Source organism: Fukomys damarensis, unplaced genomic scaffold (assembly GCF_012274545.1).
Source record: "Fukomys damarensis isolate Sample0158 unplaced genomic scaffold, DMR_v1.0_HiC HiC_scaffold_21, whole genome shotgun sequence".
Classification (NCBI taxonomy): Eukaryota; Metazoa; Chordata; class Mammalia; order Rodentia; family Bathyergidae; genus Fukomys; species Fukomys damarensis.
This window is the reverse complement of record NW_022900933.1, coordinates 22,563,557-22,585,218: the sequence shown is the minus strand read 5'-3', so window position 1 is coordinate 22,585,218 and position 21,662 is coordinate 22,563,557. Positions and strand designations below refer to the sequence as shown.

Here is a 21,662-nt window from a genome sequence, read left to right as displayed (position 1 = left end):
CCTAGGGGAGAGAATCTGATTTACAGAATACCTCATTATTAAGAAACTTCAATTTGCCTATCCTTTGGAAACTGGATAAAGAAGTTGTGGTTTTTCTATAAAATGGAATATTAGCCATAAAGAATGAGAAAATAGATTCATTCATAGGAAAATGGATACATATTGAAGATATACTCCTAAGTGAAATAAATAAGTCACACGTGTAAATACTGAATAGTTTCCCTGGTGTAAATAATCTGCAACAATGCATAAGATTCTAATAAGATTACTGACATTTAGAAATGGGAAGAAAGGAGCTAAAGGTGTAGGGAAGGTGGGATGGGTAGGAGAAGAGTAAAAAGGGAAAAGAAAAAAATGTGAGAGAATGAAAAGATGGAAATAAAGTGTTTGTAGATGGGGAGGGGAGGAGGGGATGAAGGGAGGGCAGAGGTAAGGGGAAAAAATGAGAATCAAGACTTGTCATGTAGAGGTACAAGATCCCAACAATGAATGTAAATGTACTGTATCCCTAAAATGTACCAATAAACTCAATTAAAGCTGAAAAAAAAAAGAAACTTCAAGGCATACAAAGAAAAAGAAATAGGAAAGTATAATCCATTCAAAGAGTAATAAGGAACAGAATTAGTCCCTCGAAAAGCCCAGGATAGTACATCTGTTAGATAAACACTTTAACACAACTATTTCATAGGTGCTCAAAGAATTAGAAGAAAATATGAAAAAACAATAATATATAGCTAAAATGGAAATATCAATAAAGAAGTAGAAAACCTAAAAAACACCAAAAAGAAATCTGGAACTTAGTAAATTCACTAGCAGCATTCAATGACAGATTTGAGTAGGCAGAAGGGTTTGTGAACTTACAAACGAAAATGAAAATTGTCAAGCACGAGCAGAAAGAAAAAGGATTGAAGTGAAGTGAGCAAAGCCTATGCAACTTATATGATATCACCAAGCAGAGCAACATATGCTTTGTAGGAGTTCCAGAAGCAGAAAAATATCGAGAGAAGAGCAGAGAGAATGTTTGAAGAGATAATAGCTGAAAACTCCCCAAATTAAATGAAAGACATGAACATAAACATCCAGCAAGCTCCAAGTAGGATGAACTCAGAAACAGTCACACCAAAGCACTTTATAGCCAAACTGTTGAAAACCAAAATAAAAATCTTTAAATCATCAAGAGATAGTAAGATTATCAGATTTCTTAACTTTTGAAACCAGAAGACAGCGAACTGATAATTGAAAGCAATAAAAGAAGACAAAACAAACAACAAAATCCTGACAATCAAGAATCCTATGTTAACAACACTCTTGCAAAAGGAAAAATTAAGACATCGCCAGATAAACAGGACTTCCTCAGCTTTTGTTTACCTAGCTTTTGTTACCACTACACATTCCTTGCAAAAGTGCTAGAGAGTTTTGTAGGTTAAAGACAGTAGACAGTAACTCAAAGACATATAAAGCAAAAATGATTTCAGTAAACAAATACACAGGTAAGTATAAAAGCTAGTGTTCAGGACATTGTTAAGTGAAATGAGTCAGGCACAGACAGGTAAATATGACATGATCTCACTTGCATGTGGACTAAGAGTTAAACTCAGAAGGAAAAGGTAGAATGTTGATTATCAGGGAGCCAAATCCCCAGCCCTCTAACATTCTTGAAAGAGAAGATTTTTGGGGTGGTCACCACAAAAACTGATAAGCATGTAAGGTTAATTAGTTTGATTTAAACATTCCACAACTGATACAAATTTTAAAATATTATGTTTACATATATACAATTTTTGTTTGTGAATTAAAATAAAAAATAATTTAAAGCAAGTATTGCTATACTGGTTTGTAACTCCATATTTTGTTTTCTATATGGTTTAAGAGAATGATATATCAAAAAGAATTATTGGGGGCCAGGGATTTAGCTCAGTGGTGCCACTGCCTGCCTTCCAAGCATTAGGTCCCAAGTTTGATCCCCAGTACCAAAAAAAAAGAATATTGGTCCTAATTAAGGCAATAGACAAGAAAAAAGAAATAAAACATATGTAGTATGAGAAAGAAGAAATAAAACTATCCCTTTAGCTGATATGACTCTATGTAGAAAATCTCAAAGAACTGACAAAAAAAAAACTAGCAAAAACCTATAACTAATAAGTGATTGTAATAGAGCTGTAGGATGCAAGATTAATACACAACACTTAATCACTTTCCTATAAATCACAAAGAACAAATAGAATTTGAACTTGAAAACAAAATTACATCCATGTTAGCATCCAAACATTAACTACTTAGATATAAATCTAACAAAATATATATAAGATCTGTATGAGGAGAACCATGGAATTCTAATAAAAAATCAAAGAAGATCTAATTTGAGAAATAGCTCCTATTCATGGATAGGAAGACTCTACTTTGTCAAGATATTTGTTCTTCCCAACTTGACCTACAGATTCAATGCAATTCTGATCAAAATCCTAGCAATGTATTTTATGGATATCAACAAATTTAAAGTTTATATGGAGAAGTAAACAAGAATAGCAAATGAAAAACTGGAAGAGAACAAAGTTGGAGAACTAATATCACCCAACTTCAAGACACAATATAAAGCTACAATAATCTAGACAGAATGGTATTGGTTAAAGAATAGACAAATAGAACATAATATAATGTAATTCATATACTATAGTATAATTCATAATAGACTATAATTGACAGCTCACAGGTAGGCCCAAATAAAGTCCATTGATCTTTGATAAAAGAGCTAGAACAATACAATGGAGCAAAGACAGTATTTTTAATAAATGGTGGTGAAATAATGATGTATGCCCCCCAAAATGACACTAGAGACACAGGCCTTACATCTTCCACAAAATAAACTGTTTGAATACCAAAAAAATGAATCAAAGACCTTAAGAAATACCATCAAAGAAGATATATGGATGGCAAATAATCATATGGAAACATGTTCTGCATCATACTTGTTTAGGAAAATACAAGTAAAAACAACAAGGAGTTCTACAAACCTGTAAGAATAGCTGAACTCTAGAACCCTGACCCTAGCCGGTAATAACAAAGATGTGGACAACAGGAACTCTAATTCACACTGATGAGAATACAAAATGTTACAGCAGCTTTGGAAGAATTTGGCAGTTTTCTCTTTGTTTTACAGAACTAAATACAAGAAAAAAACTAAATACAATTTTACTGTATAATCCAATGCTCATACTTTTTGGTAATTTGCCTGAAGGTGCTGAAAATGTATGTCCACAAAAAAAACTGTACATAGATGTTTATGGCAGCTTTATTCCTAATTGTTAAAACTCAGAAGCAATTAAGATGTCCTTCAGTAGATGAATGGATAAATAAATTGTGTTAGGTGTAGACAATGGCGTATTATTCAGCACTAAAAAGAAATGAGCTATCAAGCCATGAAAAGGCCAACTATAGGACATCTGAAAAAGGCAAAGCTATGGAGACATTAAGAACATCAGTGGTTTCCAGGAGATGCAGGAAGGGAGGGATGAACAGGTGGAGCACAAAGAATTTTTAAGATTTGCCTTATGCAGTCATAGGTGGAGCTTTTTCAGAAGTGAATGTGTGTGTGACACTAGAATTGATTCATGGTGCAGTGCTGGGCTCAGGGGCACTAGGATTAAGGTTATGAGTGCTACTGGCCCTAAGTAGCAGTCTCGGTAGAAAGTCGTCTGGGCAGAAAGACACTGTTAAGGTCCCTTATTGCTTTTTCTGTCTTTGCCTGCAAGGAACTTTTCTCATCTGTGAAGCTGCTTTGCCATGTGCCACTCCGCCTTAGAGCCAGACAACTATGGACTAAAACCTCTACAAACTGAGCTAAATAAGTCTTTCCTGCTTTAACATTGGTTGTCAGCTATTTTGCCTTAGCAATGAGAAGAGTAACTAAGACAGAATCTGGTACCAGAGAAGAGGGGTCATTGTGGGACTGTACCTGACCCTGTGTTTTAGAAGCCTTTGGAACTTCTTTGTGGGAAGTTGGAAAAGGTTCAATGATGCTGGCTGAAAAAGTAGAGCTGGATGCCTTAGGCTGTACTTACTAGGGGTTTCTGGTCAGAGCTCAGAGTGCTGATAGAAATCCTGCCAGTAAAGACCAGGCTGAGGAGGTTTCTGCTGGGAAGGAGGACTGCTTTGGCTACTGGACTCCAGACAGTTTGAAATTTAGTGACCTAGAAAGAAGTCTATGATTATGAAAAAAGAGCACGTGGCATATAAAATTTAAGGCATGGTTCTATTTTTGTAAAAGACAAAGTGCACTTCACACACAGTTGTAAATCTAGAGAGGAGGTCTTGCAAGCATAGGTAAAATACAGGTGTGATTACAAGGTGTCAGTGAATACAGGGGTACAGGAATGCAGGAGTTTCATCTTTATGTAATTTTTATCTGATGGTTTTGTTAATTTAACTTTTCTTGTTTTGTTAATTTTCCTACTGTGAATAGAACATTTTTTTAAATGCCACAATTAACTGATATACTAGTCAGCTTTCCCTTGCTAAGATACAATATCTGACACCTGCAACTTAAAGGAGGAAAGGCTTATTTTGGATCAGTTTCAGTGTGTTGACCATGGTTGGCTGTCTCTAAGGCAGAAACAGCATGTCGAAAGGGCGTGGTGAAGGAAACCTGCTGATACCATAGCAGTCTGGAAGCAGAGAGAAAAGGGAGGAGCCAAGGACAGGAATACACACTCCAAGGTCATGCCCCAGTGATCCGCATCTTTCACCCAGGCCCTACCTCCAAACACACTAGACTTTAAGGAAACATTTTATGTGAAATAAATTTAGTCCATCTCTAAATTTCACCAAAGTCTTAAGTTTCCACCCTGCTGAAAAGTCTGAGTCCAGAGTGTCCTCTAAAACTCATGACACACTCCAAACTGTGAGCCCCTGAGAAATCAAAAAGAAAATTAAATACTTCCAACATATAATGGCACAGGAGAAACACTCCCATTCCACAAGGGAGAAATGGGGGAACAGAAAGGAACAGGATCAAAGTCAGGCTGAAACCCAGAAGGATAAACATTAAATCTTGTAGCTCCTTGTCCAGCACTCATGGCAGGTTGTGATGAGAGCTCCACACAGCCAGGGCAGCCCCACTCACTTGACCTTGTCTGTCGCAGCTCAGATGGCCTCTCTTTGAAGTAGCTCTGCTCACTGCCAGTGATTTTCCTCAACAGAGGTCCCATATTTCTGGCATCTCCTACTCCTGGGGGCATCCACTGCATTACTGGCTTCACTTTTACAGATTCATGCACTGCTCTCCCAGGCATACAGTACCTTCCCAGGCCTTCTGAAATCTAGGTGGAAGTATCTGTGACCCCATGACTCTTACATTCTGCATGCCTGAGAAGCCAGCACCATATAGATAACACTAAAGTTTTCTTTCAGTCTGAGCAGTAGCCAGGTCCCTTTGGTTCTTGGCTGCTGCAGCCTCTGAGTGCCTGCATCAGTGAACTGTAGGAAACAACTTTTCAGGCTCTTCCTTTCTGGCCTACCTTCCATAATTCAGGTCTGCATTTCACTCTTGATTCTTACAGTAAATCTAGCTGATTACATCTAGCAGTATTCATGCCACAGCCTGAATATTAGGCTGCCTTGAAACTACCTCCACCAGATTAATTGGACACACTTAATCAATCTCCTACAAAATCATGGGCAAAATGTAGGCACATTTTCTGCCAGAGAATAACACATGTGGCCAACTGCCAATGCAGTGTTTGTTCCCAAATAAACTCTCCTAAGCCTGGCCTTTACTGTCCATATTCCTATCAATATTCTGGTGTTTTCTGAGCTCTGACCAGTGTCACCTATCAAGCACTGTTTACAACATTCTAAGGCTTCACTACCTGCATCTCCAAACTTTTCCAAGCTCCTCCTACAAATCAGTTGCATAGGCTTTTAAACCACACGATCATGTACAGTCACAGTAATAGTTCCACTCCTAGTACCAAAATTTGTATTAGGTTTCTCTAGAGAAACAGAACCAATAGAAAATATGCATCTTAGTTACTTTTCTCAGTGCTGAGACAACATACCTGATACCCACAACTTAAAGAAGGAAATTTTTATTTTAGCTTATAGTTTGTAGAAGTTTCAGTCTATAGTTGGTTGGATCCAAGGCAGGACAACATGGAAGAGGGGCATGGCAGGCAGGAAACAGTATGAGTGGTCAAGGGAGCAGTATGGGGGCTCAGGCAGTATGGGAGATCAAGGGTGTCACACCAACAGTGACCCACCTCTTTCCACCAGGCATACCCTCTCAACATTGCAACAGTTTCAGCATCACCAAAAAGTCATGTCCTCCTGAGCCTCATCTTGACTAACTGCATTTCTATCAACATTCTGGTATCTCCTGAGCTGTGACCAATCTTCCATTCAAGCTCAGTTTATAGCATTCCCGGACTAATTCTTCAGTTGGCATCTCCAAATCTTTCCAAACTATTTCTGCACCAATTTCATATGCTTGTGAACCTCATGCTCAGGTATTATAACAGTAACAGTCCCACTTTTCTGGTACCAAAATCTGTCTTACTTACTTTCCTCATTGCTGGGACATAATACTTGACATCCACAATTAAAGAAAGAAAATTTTATTTTAGCTCACAGTTTGCAGAGGCTTCAGTCTGTAGTTGGATGGATCCAATGAGGGAGGATGAGAGGTATTTACCCTCTAGGCCAGGCTCACAGTGACCCACCTTTCCCCACCAGGCTTAACCTTTCAACATCACACCCAGCTATAAACCCATCAGTGGACTAATCCAGTACCACACACCCATGATCCCGTCACCTTCCCAAAACCCCACCTGTAAGTGATGCGGTTTTGGGGGGACATCTGGATAAAAAAATAACAATATATGTGCAAGGCTATTTATTGGGTAGGCATTCAGGATCAGAGTTAGGAGAATCCACAATGGCCATCTGCAAGCTCAGAGGTAAGAGAATCCACAATGTCCATCTTTATGCGGGAGCACCAAAGCATCCAAAAGTTGCTCAGCCCAAGAATATGAAAGTCACAAAGCAAGAAGAATAGAGGATGCAGCACCAGCTCAAGGGCAAAGGCCTAGAAGCTCGGTAGAGTCACCAGGGCTAGATTGTACTGCCTGAAGAAATTGGAGACCTAGAGAATGATGTCTAAAAACAATGGCAGCAAAGGATGTATAGCTGTTTAATATTGGAGCTCTTAAAAACAGAGACACTTCCTTCTTTCCCTTTTATTCTTTCCAGTGTACAAATCTATTGGTTGGCCCCACCCATATCTGGTGTGAGTCTTCTCCTCTCAGTTTGCTGGTCTACATGTCGATTATCCACAGACATGCCCAAAACTGTGTTTATTCATCTGCTAGGCATTTCTTAATCCATTGAAATGACATATGATTAATGGTCACAACTGAGGATAGAATAAAGTGGGCTAAGCGTAGAGACTAAGAACATACTGAGATTTTGCAAAGGGACTGTATTTGATCATCATTATTCAAACACATTTTTAAAGTCAAACGAAGGGCTGGAAGTAGCTCAGTGGTAGAGTACTTGCCTAGCAGGCAAGAGATCCTGGGTTGGATCCCCACCACCATCAAAAGCAAAACAAAGAATTCTGATTTTATTTTTTAAAGTTAATATTGGAAGAATACATTGTGGTTGCTGGGAATGGCGGTACATGCCTGTAATCATAGCACTCTGGGAGCTTGAGGCAGAAGGAGTGCACATTTGGGCAACTTAGTGATTAGCAAGATCAAGGTTCAATTCCCAGTTCATGGGAAAGAAAGAAAAAGAGACAGAGACAGACAGGAAAAGGAAACAAAAATAGTATGGTCATTGAAAAGAGGCAATGTTTGATATTCCATAAGTATTGCATTAATAAAACAATAAAAGCAAGAAATTAAGAAAAATTGAGAAGAGAAAAAAGGGAGAGGAGAGAAGGAAACTATGGAAAAGGAGAGAGTTTACAAGAAGTGATTTAGTATTCACTGCTTGCTAAAATTAGAATACAGAAGCAGATATGTGATGAATTCTATGCTTTTGAAATAAAACCATTATTAGTGCTAAATTTCACTAAGGAGAATATATAATAGAAACGAAACATCTCTAGGGACTGTGGTTTCCTAGCCATGTGTTTTTTCTAGGTTCAGATATATTTTGCCATCCTGTGGCCAAATAATGGTATTGATTGTCTTTTATCTCACACACCACAATGTGATATATCTAAAGGCTAAAAATCTATTATTTTAATGTAAAAGTTATTGAGGAATGGTAATGTATTTTACATTTGAAAAATTAGTAATTATACATCTTGCTTAAAGGTTTATATCAAGACTCTAGTTTTAAACAATCTGAGTCATTCCAGAAAATCAAGAGATGACTATTCAACTGATATACAAACAGAGAAATTGGATATTCAAATGATTTAGCTTCAAAAAATCTGGTGGAAAATGTACAAATCTAAAGTATGTTAATGTCTTTTGTCTCAAACATGGAATTTCTTCTTTGATTCTAATTTGCAAATGGAAAAAAACTTACATGTCCAAAATAGAGCTATGTTTGTTTAATTGGTAGACTTGGTTCACAACTGTATTCTAAATTCCTAATGTTTGCTCCATTCCACCACTCAAGAAAATCTAGACAACAAAACAGAAGTCACTATTTAATTCTCTGTATTATCAATATTTTGTTGTCTAACATTTATCAAGGACCTTTGTGCCAAGCACTATGCTAAGGGGTTTATATGAATTATCTCTCAGATAGAACTGTCTAATATTTAATGCCATTTTACAGATGAGGTGAAGTACCTTGTCCATGATAGGAGTAAGGACAGCACTGGAATCTATTGATTCTAGAGTTCATGCTTTTAGGTACTTGATACACCACTATCTTATCCAATACATACTTTCTCTTCTAATTACTTATCCAACACGTACTGTCTCTTCTAATTACTGTGCAAAAATGTTGGCACAGGAATAATTTACTATTCTAGCAACACATTGCAAATTATACCACTGGCTCATTGACATAGAAAAAACTCAGTTTTCTACCACTAAAAATTATCATCCTTCACTTTCTTGTTTTATGGAAGCATTTGAAAAATAAAACTAGACAGAAATGTTTTCATTATAGAGCATCTCACTAGAAAATGACTGCATTTGCCAAATTCACTAATTGTGTAACTGCTATTTGAAATAGGAAGTTGATTTTCAACTGATATAGAAACAGAGAAAAATAGTTATTCAAATGATTTTTTAAAATGTCTTTTGGTGATGTGGAAATTATACTTAACTGGGGTGAAGAAGTCTCAGTTTCATGTTTCAATTTTGTGTAATCTATAGCTTTTCTTCTCCTAAATGAAATTTAATGTATTATATTGTATTAAACACTATTTGACAAATTTAGAGAAAAATATAATCTGATTCAAACCTTTCACAGAATCCTGGACTGACAGCTTATTTCTAAGAAAGGTCAACATAGCCTTGAACTTGGATCTCTAAAACTTCACATGTAAATAGTAATATGACCTTAGAGAAATTATTGCTTAATTTGAGTCTCAGATTCCTATCCATAATACAGGGATAATATTACTTATCTCATCGAACTATTATAGGCTCTAAAGGACATATTATGCAATTAAAACTTTTAAAAAACAACACTACCACATAAATTAATTGCTACAATTATTAGTCATCAATTTGAAAGGGAACACAAAATAAACCCTCATCCCTTTTTAAAATCTCCTTTTTGTGTGTGTGTGTGTTTAAACATCCATGCATTCTACCTACTAGTAAAATCTTTGTGAAATTATTTTATATTAATCCCAAGTTTTGGTCCTCAAGAAAGTATTTAAATTGTACCCTTTGATTTTTTTCTCTTGTTCCTTTGTTAAAAGGCCAGCCTTCAGTATTATGTAATGAAGTAGCTTTCTTACTTCATTCTGGTCTGGAATCTGTAATAATTTTTCTGCCATTTCTCCTTTTATAACACCCACTTCCTCTAGTTATAGCAATGACTACCACAGGAAGGTAAATTCTGGAGAATAGTTTCAGTGCAAGTTGAGCATTGAAAATCTGAAAAATCTGAAAACTAGGATGCTCCATAATTCAAAAGTTTTGAGAACTGAAATGATGTCACAAGTGGAAAATTCTACTCCTGACCTCATTTGATGGATCACAGCCAAAACACACTAGGAATATTGCATAAAACTGCCTTTGAGCTATGTCTATGTGGTGCGTGTTAAAGTTTAGCTCTAACAAACCCCCCACCAAAGTGTAATGTGTTTGTTAGATGACTGGATCATGGGGTCCATACCTTCATCAGCTGGTGAGTCTACTGATGAATTCAGTGGCTGCATGTGCTGTTAAGGTCAGGGGCCTATTAGGAAGAGGTGGGTCTGGGGGACATGACCTGGTAGATAGTCTTCTTGCCCGTGGCTCCTCCCTTCTCTCTGTTTTCAGGCTGCTGTGGTTTGAGCACCCTTTTCTCCCTCACACTCCCCTGAAGTTGTTTCTGCCTTGGAGCCAGCCAACTATCCATAAAACTGTACACCAAAATGAACCTTTCCTCCTTAAACTGTGGGTATTGGGTATTTTGTCCCAAAAGTAACTAAGACAGCTATTATGAAATGTAAATTAATTTCCTGTTTAGATTTGGGTCCCATCCCCCATATGTCTCAGTTTGTATATGTAAATATTCCAAAATCCTAAAACACTGGTTCAAAGCTGGTTGATACTCAACATGTAACAGTTCCCCAAGATATAGTTTGCTCTTTAACTATACATTTAATTTCCCTGCTGTGATGTATTTCATTGTAGTTATGTTTGTAGAATTCTCTGTCACATAACACACTTCAAGCTGTTTGTAGTGGTATGTATCTATAGTTCCAGCTACTAGGGAGCCTGAGGCAGGAGGATCATTTGAGCACTAGAGGTTAAGTTGACACAGCAAGACCCTATCTCTGTCAGTTGAAGGTATATGAATAAGGGTATAAAGTGGGTAGAAAAATAAAAAATCCATTAAAACAGTATTTTTACAAAAAATTCTGCATGAATACCCTATTTTTTAAAGCAAATTTAACTGTCTCAAATCATAGCTATTCAACTTATGATTCAAGATAAGGTATACAGAGGTGAGATATAATAATCAGATATTGAAGAAATCTGCGTAGGGAAACAGTGTTTAATAGTGATTACAGGCTAGGCATAGTGGTGCCTGCTTATAGTTCCAGTATTCCAGGAAGCAGAGGCAGGAGAATTGCAAGTTTAAGCCCAACCTGGGCAATTTAGCAACTTAGTGAGACCCTGCCTCAAAAATAAATACATAAATAAATGGGGCCAGGGATGTAGCTCAGTGGTGCTGTGCCTGCCTGGAAACTGCAAGGTCCTGAGTTTGATCTCTAGTACCACCAAAAAATACATACATACATAAACACATACGTACATAAATGGCTAGGAATATAGCTCAGTGAGAAGGCCCTGGGTCTAATCCCTAGTACTGCCCCTTACCCCTCAAATTGTGTTTACATGTATAAGAATACTAGGTCTTCTTGAGAATTCCTACCAATTCTTCATTGGGCTCATTTTACAAACTTTTTAATGAAAAATTTCAAACATATAAAGATGTATAGAATAGTATTATGAATCTCAATGTATCCTGCACTCATCTTCAACCATTATTGACTCATAGCCAAACTTGTTTCATTTATGTATATTGCATCAATGACCCTGCTTCTGTGTTATTCTTAAAGCAAATCTCAGAGCTCATATCACTTCATCCTTAAAATTTTCAGCAGCATTTTTGAGAGACAAGGACTGTTCAACATAAAACCATAACCATACCTAAAATTTTTATGAATAACTCCTTAATCTCTGGGTGTGGGGGTGCACACCTGTAATCCCAGAACTTGGGAGGCTGAAGCAGGAGGATCATTGTGAGATCAAGGCCAGACTGGGCTACCTGGTGGTTCAAGTCCAGCCTGCACTACAAAGCAAAACTTTGTCTCAAAAACAAACAAAAGCCCAAAATAACCTTCATTAAATATCCAGCAAATATTTGAATTTATCATTGTCACATAATTCTATTTTTACAATCTGAATAAGGATTCAAATAAGTTCCACACATTGTGATAACTTTTTTATATTTGATCTTAATCAAACAACTGAGAAGCAGTTGATTATCCTTAATCTATATAGATTCCTTTCTTCTTCATCAGTTCTTTATTAAAAGCCAGATCATCTATTCTGTAGCTTTCTGAGGTCTGGATTTTGTTGACTGTCTTCTCAATATATAACTTAATATATCCCTGAATCCTCAACAATTTATATAAACTGTTAACTGAATGTGTACACTTGATGAGTTTCAAGTTTTTATTTTTGGGGTGGAGTAGGGTGTGGCAAGACCATCCCATGCATGACAGCATGGTTTTCATCAGGAAGCATGTAATTTCAAGTAGCATGTAATATCTGGCTGTTTCTCTTTTTCATGATGTTGGCAAATACCAATGCTAAAAACTTCCACATCAATTCACTTTGGCTAGCAAAATGGTGATATTCTTTTATTTCACTTACTAGCTGCATTAATTCTTAGTGAGGAACTTTCTCTCATCTATTAATTTTCTGAGGCTATTATAACTTACCAGAGGGCCTGGGGATGTAGCTCAGTGATGCTGTGCCTGCCTGACAAGCCCAAGGTCTTAAATTCAATTTCTCCCCCGACAAATTATCAGAAACTTGGCATAAAATAACTAAAATTTATTGTCTCATAATTCTAGAGGCCCAAAGACCAAAATAAAGGTGTTGGCAGAGTCACACTTCCTCTAGAGGAGAGTCCGTTCTTTGGCTCATGAGCTTCCTGTCTCAGCCTACTGGGATTATAGGAGTGTGCCACCACACCTGGCTTAGAAACTCACTATTTTGTTTTTGTCTCAATTTGGCCAACAGGAACCTATGTCTTTATGCTGGTTCCTGTGAATTCTTTAGAGAGGATACTAGTAGTTTTTGATATCTTCTATTACTAGTTGAATTGTGTCCCTGTAAAGAAATATGCTTAAATCATACCCACCAAATTCATCAGAAAATACTGGAAGTACAGTTTTTTAAAGGCAATCAAATTAAAATTAGTCATCAGAGTAGGCCCTAAACCAATATGACTTGTGCCCTTACGAAAAGGGAAATTTGGGTATAGAAAGAAAATGATGTGAAGACAAAAGGAGAATGTCATGTGAAAATGGAGGTTGAGACTGGATGGATGCAGTTGCAAGCCAAGAAATTCCAAGGCTTGCTGGCCACCAGGTAATAAGCAAGAAAGGTATTCTTACTAGCTAGGGCTCCCCAGAGAAGCCAACAAAAGAAAAAAGGAAATATAAGTAAGAATTGGTTCATATCATTATAGCCGCTGAGAAATGCAATGATCAATCACCTGCAAGCTGCAGATTCAGCAAGTGCACCAGTGGTGCAATTCAGTCCAAGCCCAAGCCCAACTCTAAAGACCTGAAACCCTGGGTATCCCATGGTAGAAGAGCTGGCCCAAGCTCAAACATTAGTGAGGGTCAAGAGCACAATAACATCATGAAGTCTGAGAAACAGGAGCACTGATGTGCAAGGGCAGATGGGTGTTCCAGGTCAGAGAGAAAATTCGCCGACTTTACTATTTTGTTCTGTTCAGCCCCCACAGTGGATTGGCCCACACTGGTGAGCACAATCTTCTTTACTCAGTCTCCTGATTCCTTCTGGAAACACCCTCTGTGGAAACAGACATGCCAGAAATAATGTTTTACCAGCTATCAAGGCATCCCTTAGCCCAATCAAGTCAACACTTTGGATTTGCCAAAAACTTGGATTCAACTTCAGAACTGTGAAATAGTAAATTACTGTTGTTTTAAGCCATTTTGTTCCCACAGCCCTGGGAAATGAATACATTTTTGTTATGTGTATGAAAAGATATTCTATACTTGGCTTGTATTATGTTGAGCAATAACTGGCAATTTTATTTAAACATATTTTTCTTATCTCATTCCTGGAGTTAGTAATACCCCAAGATGGCTCCTATTTCTTTTAGTAAAAAATATTTCAAGATAATAATCCAGGAGCAAGAGGTACTCATAGAAGCTGAATTAGTCAGTGTTCCAAAGCTTTTTCAGAATATGCATATTTTATAACACAAAACATTAATATTGGGGGTTTTACTGTTGCTTTAAGAAAAAGGCATTTTCTGCTTTTAACTTGGAATTGTATATTTCTCCACAAAGCACTAGTCTTGAAATACCATACTCTAGGTATTAGGTGTAGTTTGGCTACTGGGTTACTCGATTTTTGTAGGCCTTTTCAGAACATATGGGAAAAAAATGTATTAAAAAATGATGCTCTCAATTCAGAATTGTTACTTATCCTCTGTATCTTATCTACATTTCCTTTCTCCCATGCTGACAAGAAATTACGTTTAAACCAGTAGACTGAATAAAGATCACTCTCATCAATGTGGACAGGCATCATGCAAGCCAACAATGAACTGTTCTCAAGAATAATTGGGATTATATAACCAGAACATAATATAATAACTAATATTCTTTACCCCACATTTCACAGGAAAAATGGTAGAATAGCTGGCTGTGGTGGTGCATAAATGTAAGCAAGACTACTGTACACATTTGTGTATTTCCTCTTAAGTGGTAGCAGACAAACAGCACTTTTTCTACTTTCACTTAAAACTATACCTAAAGGTGATTACATAGTAGTCTAGAAAGATATATGTCATTCCTTGTTACAGCTGCATAGTACTCTCTTATGTATATGTACCATATTTTATTCAACCAATTTCATTATATGAACATGGACATATAATCATCTTATATGGAATCTCATTTTTTTGGTTACTAAGTCAATGGGCAATGTCATTAAAAAATTTGGAGTTGTCTTAATTACTTTCTTATTACTCTGACAAAAGACCAGACAACCACAAAGGAGGAAAGGTTTATTTTAGCTCACAGTCTGTAGAGGTTTCAGTTCATAGACAGCTGCCTCTAAGGCAGGGGTGGCACGGGAGAGAAGTACAGCAGAGGAGAAACAGTCCATGGCAGGAAGGAAGGCAGGAAGGAAGCAGCAGTAGCAGCAAGCCTTTCTTTCCCTTTTATCCCATCCAGACTACAAACCCAGGGTGGTCTTTCCCATCATCCACATCCAGAACTATACTAAACCAGTCAGTAGACAAATCTAGTTATTATACACTCGTGAGCCAATATCACATACCCTAGATCCAGTCATTCCCAAAAGCCCCACCTGGGAGCATATGAGGCTTGGGGACATTCTAGATATAACACATACCAAGAGTCGTATCTCATGGCAGCATATAATCATTATATTTACATACGATGATTATGCTGTGTGCTAATGACTCTAGGTATTAAAACTTGGGAAAATGTCTGGTGATTAACTCTGACTATTGGCATTATCAAATGGTAGTAAAGTGAATTAAACAGATTTGCTTAGATAATAGTGTACCTGTTATACACTTATCACTGCTAATAAAAACTCACAAGATACTCATCAAAGCACTTTCTAGTACCTTTGAGCTTCTCAACAGTCACAGGGCAAAGTTAAGTATTCTTTTAACACAGAGAATTAGTTACAGCCAAAGGTCACATGGTAAATTACTGGCAGAATCAAACCTTAGTCCTACAAAACTCTACACTGTTATTTTAAGCTACCACAAATTGGGTTATATTTTGGTATACAGAAATCCTCACATATATTAATCTATTCTTTGTTTTAACAAAATACTTGAAAGAGGTTTATTTAGCTCAATTTCACTGGGACAAAGTCCATAATCAGGGGGCCTCATTTATCTTGTCCCTGGTGAGGACCTCATGGCAGATGGCAAAATGGCAGGCATTTATGACAGAAGGGATCACATGGCAAGACAAGAAGCCAGAGATTGACCAGTCTTGATATCTTGTAACAACTCACTCTTGGCAGATCAGCTAACTCACTGCCAGGACAGTATCAAACTTTTCTGAGGATAGAACCCCAATGACCTAAGTACCTTGCTTCAAACTGGAAATATGAAAGGTTCCATTCTTTCTCAACGTTGCCACTATGTTTTGTTTTGTTTTGGGTACTACAGATTGAACTTGGGTCCTTGTGCTTGCAAGGCAGGCGGTGTAACCATTGAGCTAAATCATCAGCCCAACATTGCCACTCTGAAGGCAGCATTTCCTTCTCACCCATGAAACCCTGAGGGTTAAACCACATCCAAACCATAGCATGTATGAAGAAGTAATTTGTGTGCCCCAAAATTCTGTTGATGTCCATCAAACCTAAATACAGTGCACTTGGAAATGTTTAGTTTTTCTATAAAGGCCTAAAAAATAGGGAATCTGATTATAACTGTTTTGTGTGTTTGTGTTTTTAATTACTTAAATGAATGCTGTAATTATGCATTACGTTTTACAATAGGAATTTTCATTAGGATTGGTAGTTAAGAGGAAAGTAAGATCTTCACTTTTATATTCTCCTAAAGAGCCCAATACTGCAGAGCATATGAGGGCTGTGTGATGCCTGGAATATGCTCCCAAATTAGCTTACTTTCTTTATTATTTCAGAAAATGGAGGCTGAAGGAATGCCATGAGATATTAGCTTAAGGCAATTTCCATGACCAGTCTTTCTAGTCTTTTCTTTCTTGGCACTGTTGCTAAAATAGTCATTTAGACTATTAGCTGAACTTCAAAGTTTGGTATTACTTTGTTTTATGGTACATAAAAATTTATGCATTTTTCCCTTTCTTTTGCAGTTATCCAGGTTTAGGCAGTATATGAAATATATAAAAAAGGTGTTTAACTTTTTATCCTTCTATAAAAAACATTTTAAAATTAGAAGATGCATCATAAAGCAAGTACTGTTATGTACCTGTCTATACTTAGCTACTGTAAAACATGAATTCAAAAATTGGAAATCTAGTGTAAATATTTCATACAAAGAGCAGTTAAAATTAGAAAAGTTATTCAAGCTTCAGGGCACATATAAGAAAAAGTTTAAAGACAGTCTTACGCAGGAATTTTTCGCTTATAAATTTTCAATTTTTTTCTTTTGTTGAGTTTATTGGTACATTTTAGGTATGCAGTACAATTACATTAATTATTGGGATCTTGTACCTTTACATGACAGATCTTGGTTGTCATTTTTTTCCCCTTGTCTGTGCCCTCCCTTCACCCCCTCCTCCCCTCCCCATTTACAAACACTTTATTTCCATTTTTTCATTTTGTCATATTTTTTTCTTTTCCCTTATTACCTTTCCCCTACCCTTCCCATCTTCCCTACATCTTTAGCCCTTAGGGATAAATTTTCAATTTTATAAATAAAAGGGCTACCACAGTGACATGCACACCTATATTTATAGCAGTACATTTTGTAATAGCTAAATCTTGGAAACAGCCCAAAAGCACATCAACTGGTGAGTGGATAAAGATGTGGGTTTAAAAAACAAAATGGAGAACTACTCATCCATAAAGAAAGATAAACTTTAATATTGATTGCAGAGGACCATGATATTGATTATGTCCAAAGCAGGCTGTGAAGAGTTAACCCCACAATTGGCTGTTTATAAAAGTGAGTCTGGCAGAAGTCTATGTGCCGAGGTCAGAGTAACTCACACCCAAATTCTGTTTCCACAACTAAAACCTTCAGACCACAAGGACAATGTTCTAATTAAAATCATACAGTTTGTCTATTCTGATCCTAATTTAAGAATGCTTTGTCTTGTCCTTTATGAGCCTTGTTTACATTAATTTCCATAGAAACCACACATCACCTTTACCCCAGTTGATTGCCAGTGCCTGGTACTGGCCAGCGTCTTTGTAGGTTGTACCACCACTGGTCATCCTGGCACTCTGCTCTCTTAGTGTAGTTTTTTTTTGGTCCAGGAATCTAATTTAGTACCTTGTGCTCGCAAAGCAGGCATCAGTACCACTGAGCTAACTCCCTCGCATTTTTTTCTCAGGCCTGCATTGCACACCGGGCAGGTGAGGACTAGGAACCTGACTACAAGGGTCTCCGGCAAAACTTGAGACATTTATGGCTAAATGGATGCACCTTGAGGCCACACGCATAAGTGAAATAAATAAGACTCACATGTGTAAGTTCTGAATCATTTCTCTGGTGTGAAAAACAGAAAGTGTAAATGAGGACCAAAATGTAGAACAGATACTGTGAAGTAGGAAGAAAATGTTTAAAGGAAAAGGGGAACTAGGGAAGGGGCAGGCAAAAGGAAAGAAAGAAAAATATTCAAAAAGAATATATTAAAAAATACATTCAATATATTCAAAAAGAAAATTTTCCAAAAGAAGGAAAAAATGGAAACAAAGCTTATGTATATGGGGAGTGAGGGGTTGAAGGGAAGACAGGGGAATGGGAAAAAATAAGAATCAAGATATATCATGTACAGGTACAAATTCTCAATGATGAATGTAATCATAAGGTATACCTAAATACCAAGAAACTCAATACAAATTTTAAGAAACCTGAAAATGTCATATATTTTTATGCACTAATTATACTTATACCAAGTTACAGCAATATTTAAGTGATTTTGCTTCCTCACATTTGCCACATTTGTATCACAGTAGAATTGAATTCAAAATTACCGAAAACATTTCTGACACACAAAAAAATCTTATTGTTGAATAATTAATAACATGAGAAAAATATCTAGGTATATATTTTAGTTCTTTTTGTTCTGTGAATTTCATTTTTGTTCTTAAAATGAATATGTTCCTGCTCCTGGGTTTTCCCTTTGTAATGTAACAAAATAAATATTGAAACTAAACACAGCAAAAGGTAATACAGACAATTTTCTGATGAGTATTTTGAAGGCTACTTTTCAAAAAATGGCTTCAGACTGGATTAGAAGTAGGAGTGCTTAGCTAAGATACTTATTTACTCTGAAGGAAATCTAAACAAGGCCTTAGGGGTTTTTTTTTTTGTAGTATTACCATTTATTGGTGACAAAAACTAAGTTTTACTTACATTCCATGGGGAGAAAATGTTCTGGTGTAAACAACGTGTGGAAGCTGTAATTAACTCACAAGGATACCGGGCTTGTCCTCTAGACCAGAGCTACTCTGCCTGCACACATCTCTGTATGCATCGCACATCAAAAGCAACAGAGACAGTCATTCTCCTCAGCCCTTCATGGAAATGCCATCAACAAGGTCAAGCACTGAAGGAAAACCAACCAGCAGGCCTGGACACAGTACACAGAGATCAGGTTCTGTAGTGTAGTGCAGTATCATGAGCGCTAAGTCAAGAGTCATATGTATAGACACAATTCTTTAATCTTTAAAACAAGGATTAAAGTTCATTTAAGACCTTTTAGAACAAAAATTTAAGAACAAAAATAAAAATAAAATAGAGAACGTCCAAATTATCATCTAAAGTTTAAAATTCCTAAATCGTCCAGTTTATACAACTGTGGGAGTCTTTGCCAAAGTTTCTGAGTTCAGGGCTGTTTTGGCTCGACCAGAGGGCACACAGTCGGCCTCAAGGAAATCTAAAGAAGTCTACAGGAAGAGAAGCAAAGATACATTGTAAAATAGTGAATAAATGGAATATTGCTGAATGTGTAATAAAATTGAGTTAATAAAAAATAAAGGGCTGTAGCTTTCAAATATTCAGGATCATGATTTTGATGCAAGTTCAGAAAATACGTCTTTCTGAAACTAAACTGGCTAGAACACATATTGTGAGTGAAGGCACATTACAGATAGACAAAGGAATTGGAAAATCAATACATTGCGATAGGACCCATGATGGGACAGAGATGGGAAAAGATTTGGGTAAATGCTCATGAAGTTTTTGGGCCTTATAGCAATCTAAAAGGCATAAAGAGAAAAACCTCAGTGCCTCCACAGAGTGCGCAGGTTTGAAGCCCGCTTTTTAAAATCCAATAACTACAGTATTTCATAAATCAGACTCATGAGAACACATTATCTCTTCAGTCTCCTTATAGATTCTGTAGAGAGCAAATCTCATAGATTCTCTTCTGTTTACTGTCTGCAGTGGTCTTAACTGATGGCAAAACACATGACATTTTTTTTTGAGACCGAGACTGCATAGTTCAGGCTGGTCTACAACAGCATAGCAATCCTCTTGCCTCAGCCAGATGTGTGCGGGATTACAGGCGTGTAACACCATGCCTGGCTAAAACATACATGACTATTTAAGAATATCAAGTGGCAAGGAAGAAAAATTAAGCGCGAAGTGAGGGATTCCATATGCAAATTGTTGGTATTGTGAGAACAAGAAATCCTCATAACAGTGAGACTTACCAGGAATGGTACTATTTAGTATAATTTTTCTTACTTGCCACCTGCATATCAAATGTATTATAAATGTTGACAGAATAATTTCATATACCAAGAACTGTGATTTCCTGTGGCGTTCTTTAAAGTGTTCTAGAACAGGCAGCTCTGCAAGGAACTGCCAAGTAACTGTTCAGAGGTGAATGGAATTGATGTCCAATCTCTTAAAAGGTAATAGATAATCTCTACATTCAGTCACAACCCTATTTACCATTTCCAATGTTATGAATAGTAATGGCCTCTACTTTCTTTAACCCTTTTCTGGTGGTCCAAAAGGCTGTATCTTTTTCTCTGGTGAGATGCCCTTCAGATAGTCCTCACATGTATTTTTAGCCACGTGCAACTGATACTTGTTTTTCATTGAGTATAAACTTACTCCGGCGTCCAGATTACACTTCCCTTGTCAAATCTCTTAGGAACAGGAAAATGAGGCACGCTTGAGTTCTGCCCTAAACACAGGATTCTTGGTTCTGTGCGAAATGTCGATGAAAAAGGCAGGAGCATGTCGAAGGCTTATTGAATCGCACCCCAAGACACGAATAAATTGCTTGATATTTTGCAAGGAGAAGCCATGTGAGTTGGTGAGTCAAGGACATGCACAGTATTTCAGATGTTGTTAGTCACTACACGCTGGCCACGTTAAGTCACAATATTCTCGCAATATTGTACAGGGCAGTTGTCATCCTGTCATTTTTTTGGTGGTGACGGGGATTTCAATCCCTGCAAGAAATCATTTAAAGAATGTGGACCAGTAGAGGCAGAGCCCTTGAAATACTTAACTCTAGTCACTTCGTAGCCTGACTCTGTGGACACAACAGCTCAGAAAGCTTCAAGGGTTATTAAATTCTAGAATATGGGAACAACGGGCCCGAATCAACCTTCATCCCCTTTAGAAACTCGCGCACAATTCTGCGAACCAAAGGCCCACCTTCTGTAAAAGGCGCGAACGCAGCTACGCTCGCGGTCCGAGCCCACGCAGGTGGAGAGATGACTCCGCATTTAAAACTGTCCCAAGACCGAGCGCGCCGGGGGCCGGAAGTCGCGACACGTGACCTGCCCTCAGCGCGGCCATTTCCAGCGAGGCAGCCACCACCGCCCCTTCCACTTTTCCTAGCTTCTCTAGCGTAAGTCTCGGCAGAAACCTCTAATAGGAGGCGGTTGTAGCCTGAACTCGACTAACAATACAATTCGAGCCTTTTCCAGCAATGCTTTGCAAAAATCGCTCGCTCGTCGCGGTCAGAGACTTCCGCCTGGATGCCTACCACGTGATCACGCGAGACTTGGTGCGGCTGCGGTCGGCCTCCACTACTGTCTTCC

At 37.5% G+C, this 21,662-nt stretch overlaps 1 protein-coding gene and 1 long non-coding RNA gene across 4 annotated transcripts in view; one reads left to right on the top strand and one right to left on the bottom strand.

Moving 5' to 3' along the window:
* The window catches only part of Gtf2a1 (general transcription factor IIA subunit 1), a 170,724-nt gene that overhangs the window by 113,669 nt on the left and 35,393 nt on the right, over positions 1-21,662 (top strand). Inside the window, exon 7 of one of the 3 annotated variants that reach the window (XM_010616246.1) lies at positions 17,987-18,111. The exons of 1 other annotated variant lie outside the window; for it this stretch is intronic. In XM_010616246.1, the coding sequence (XP_010614548.1) occupies positions 17,987-18,019 (33 nt within the window). In that variant the 3' untranslated portion in view covers positions 18,020-18,111. Of the gene's footprint in view, positions 1-17,986; positions 18,112-21,450; positions 21,470-21,662 lie in introns of those variants that run through there. One more of the 3 variants, XM_010616244.3, reaches the window with a different exon arrangement.
* On the bottom strand, positions 18,957-21,599 carry LOC117287126. The gene is made up of 2 exons (XR_004518322.1): positions 21,274-21,599; positions 18,957-21,065 (listed from the first exon to the last, which is right to left on the bottom strand). It is a non-coding gene; the product is annotated as an uncharacterized LOC117287126 (long non-coding RNA).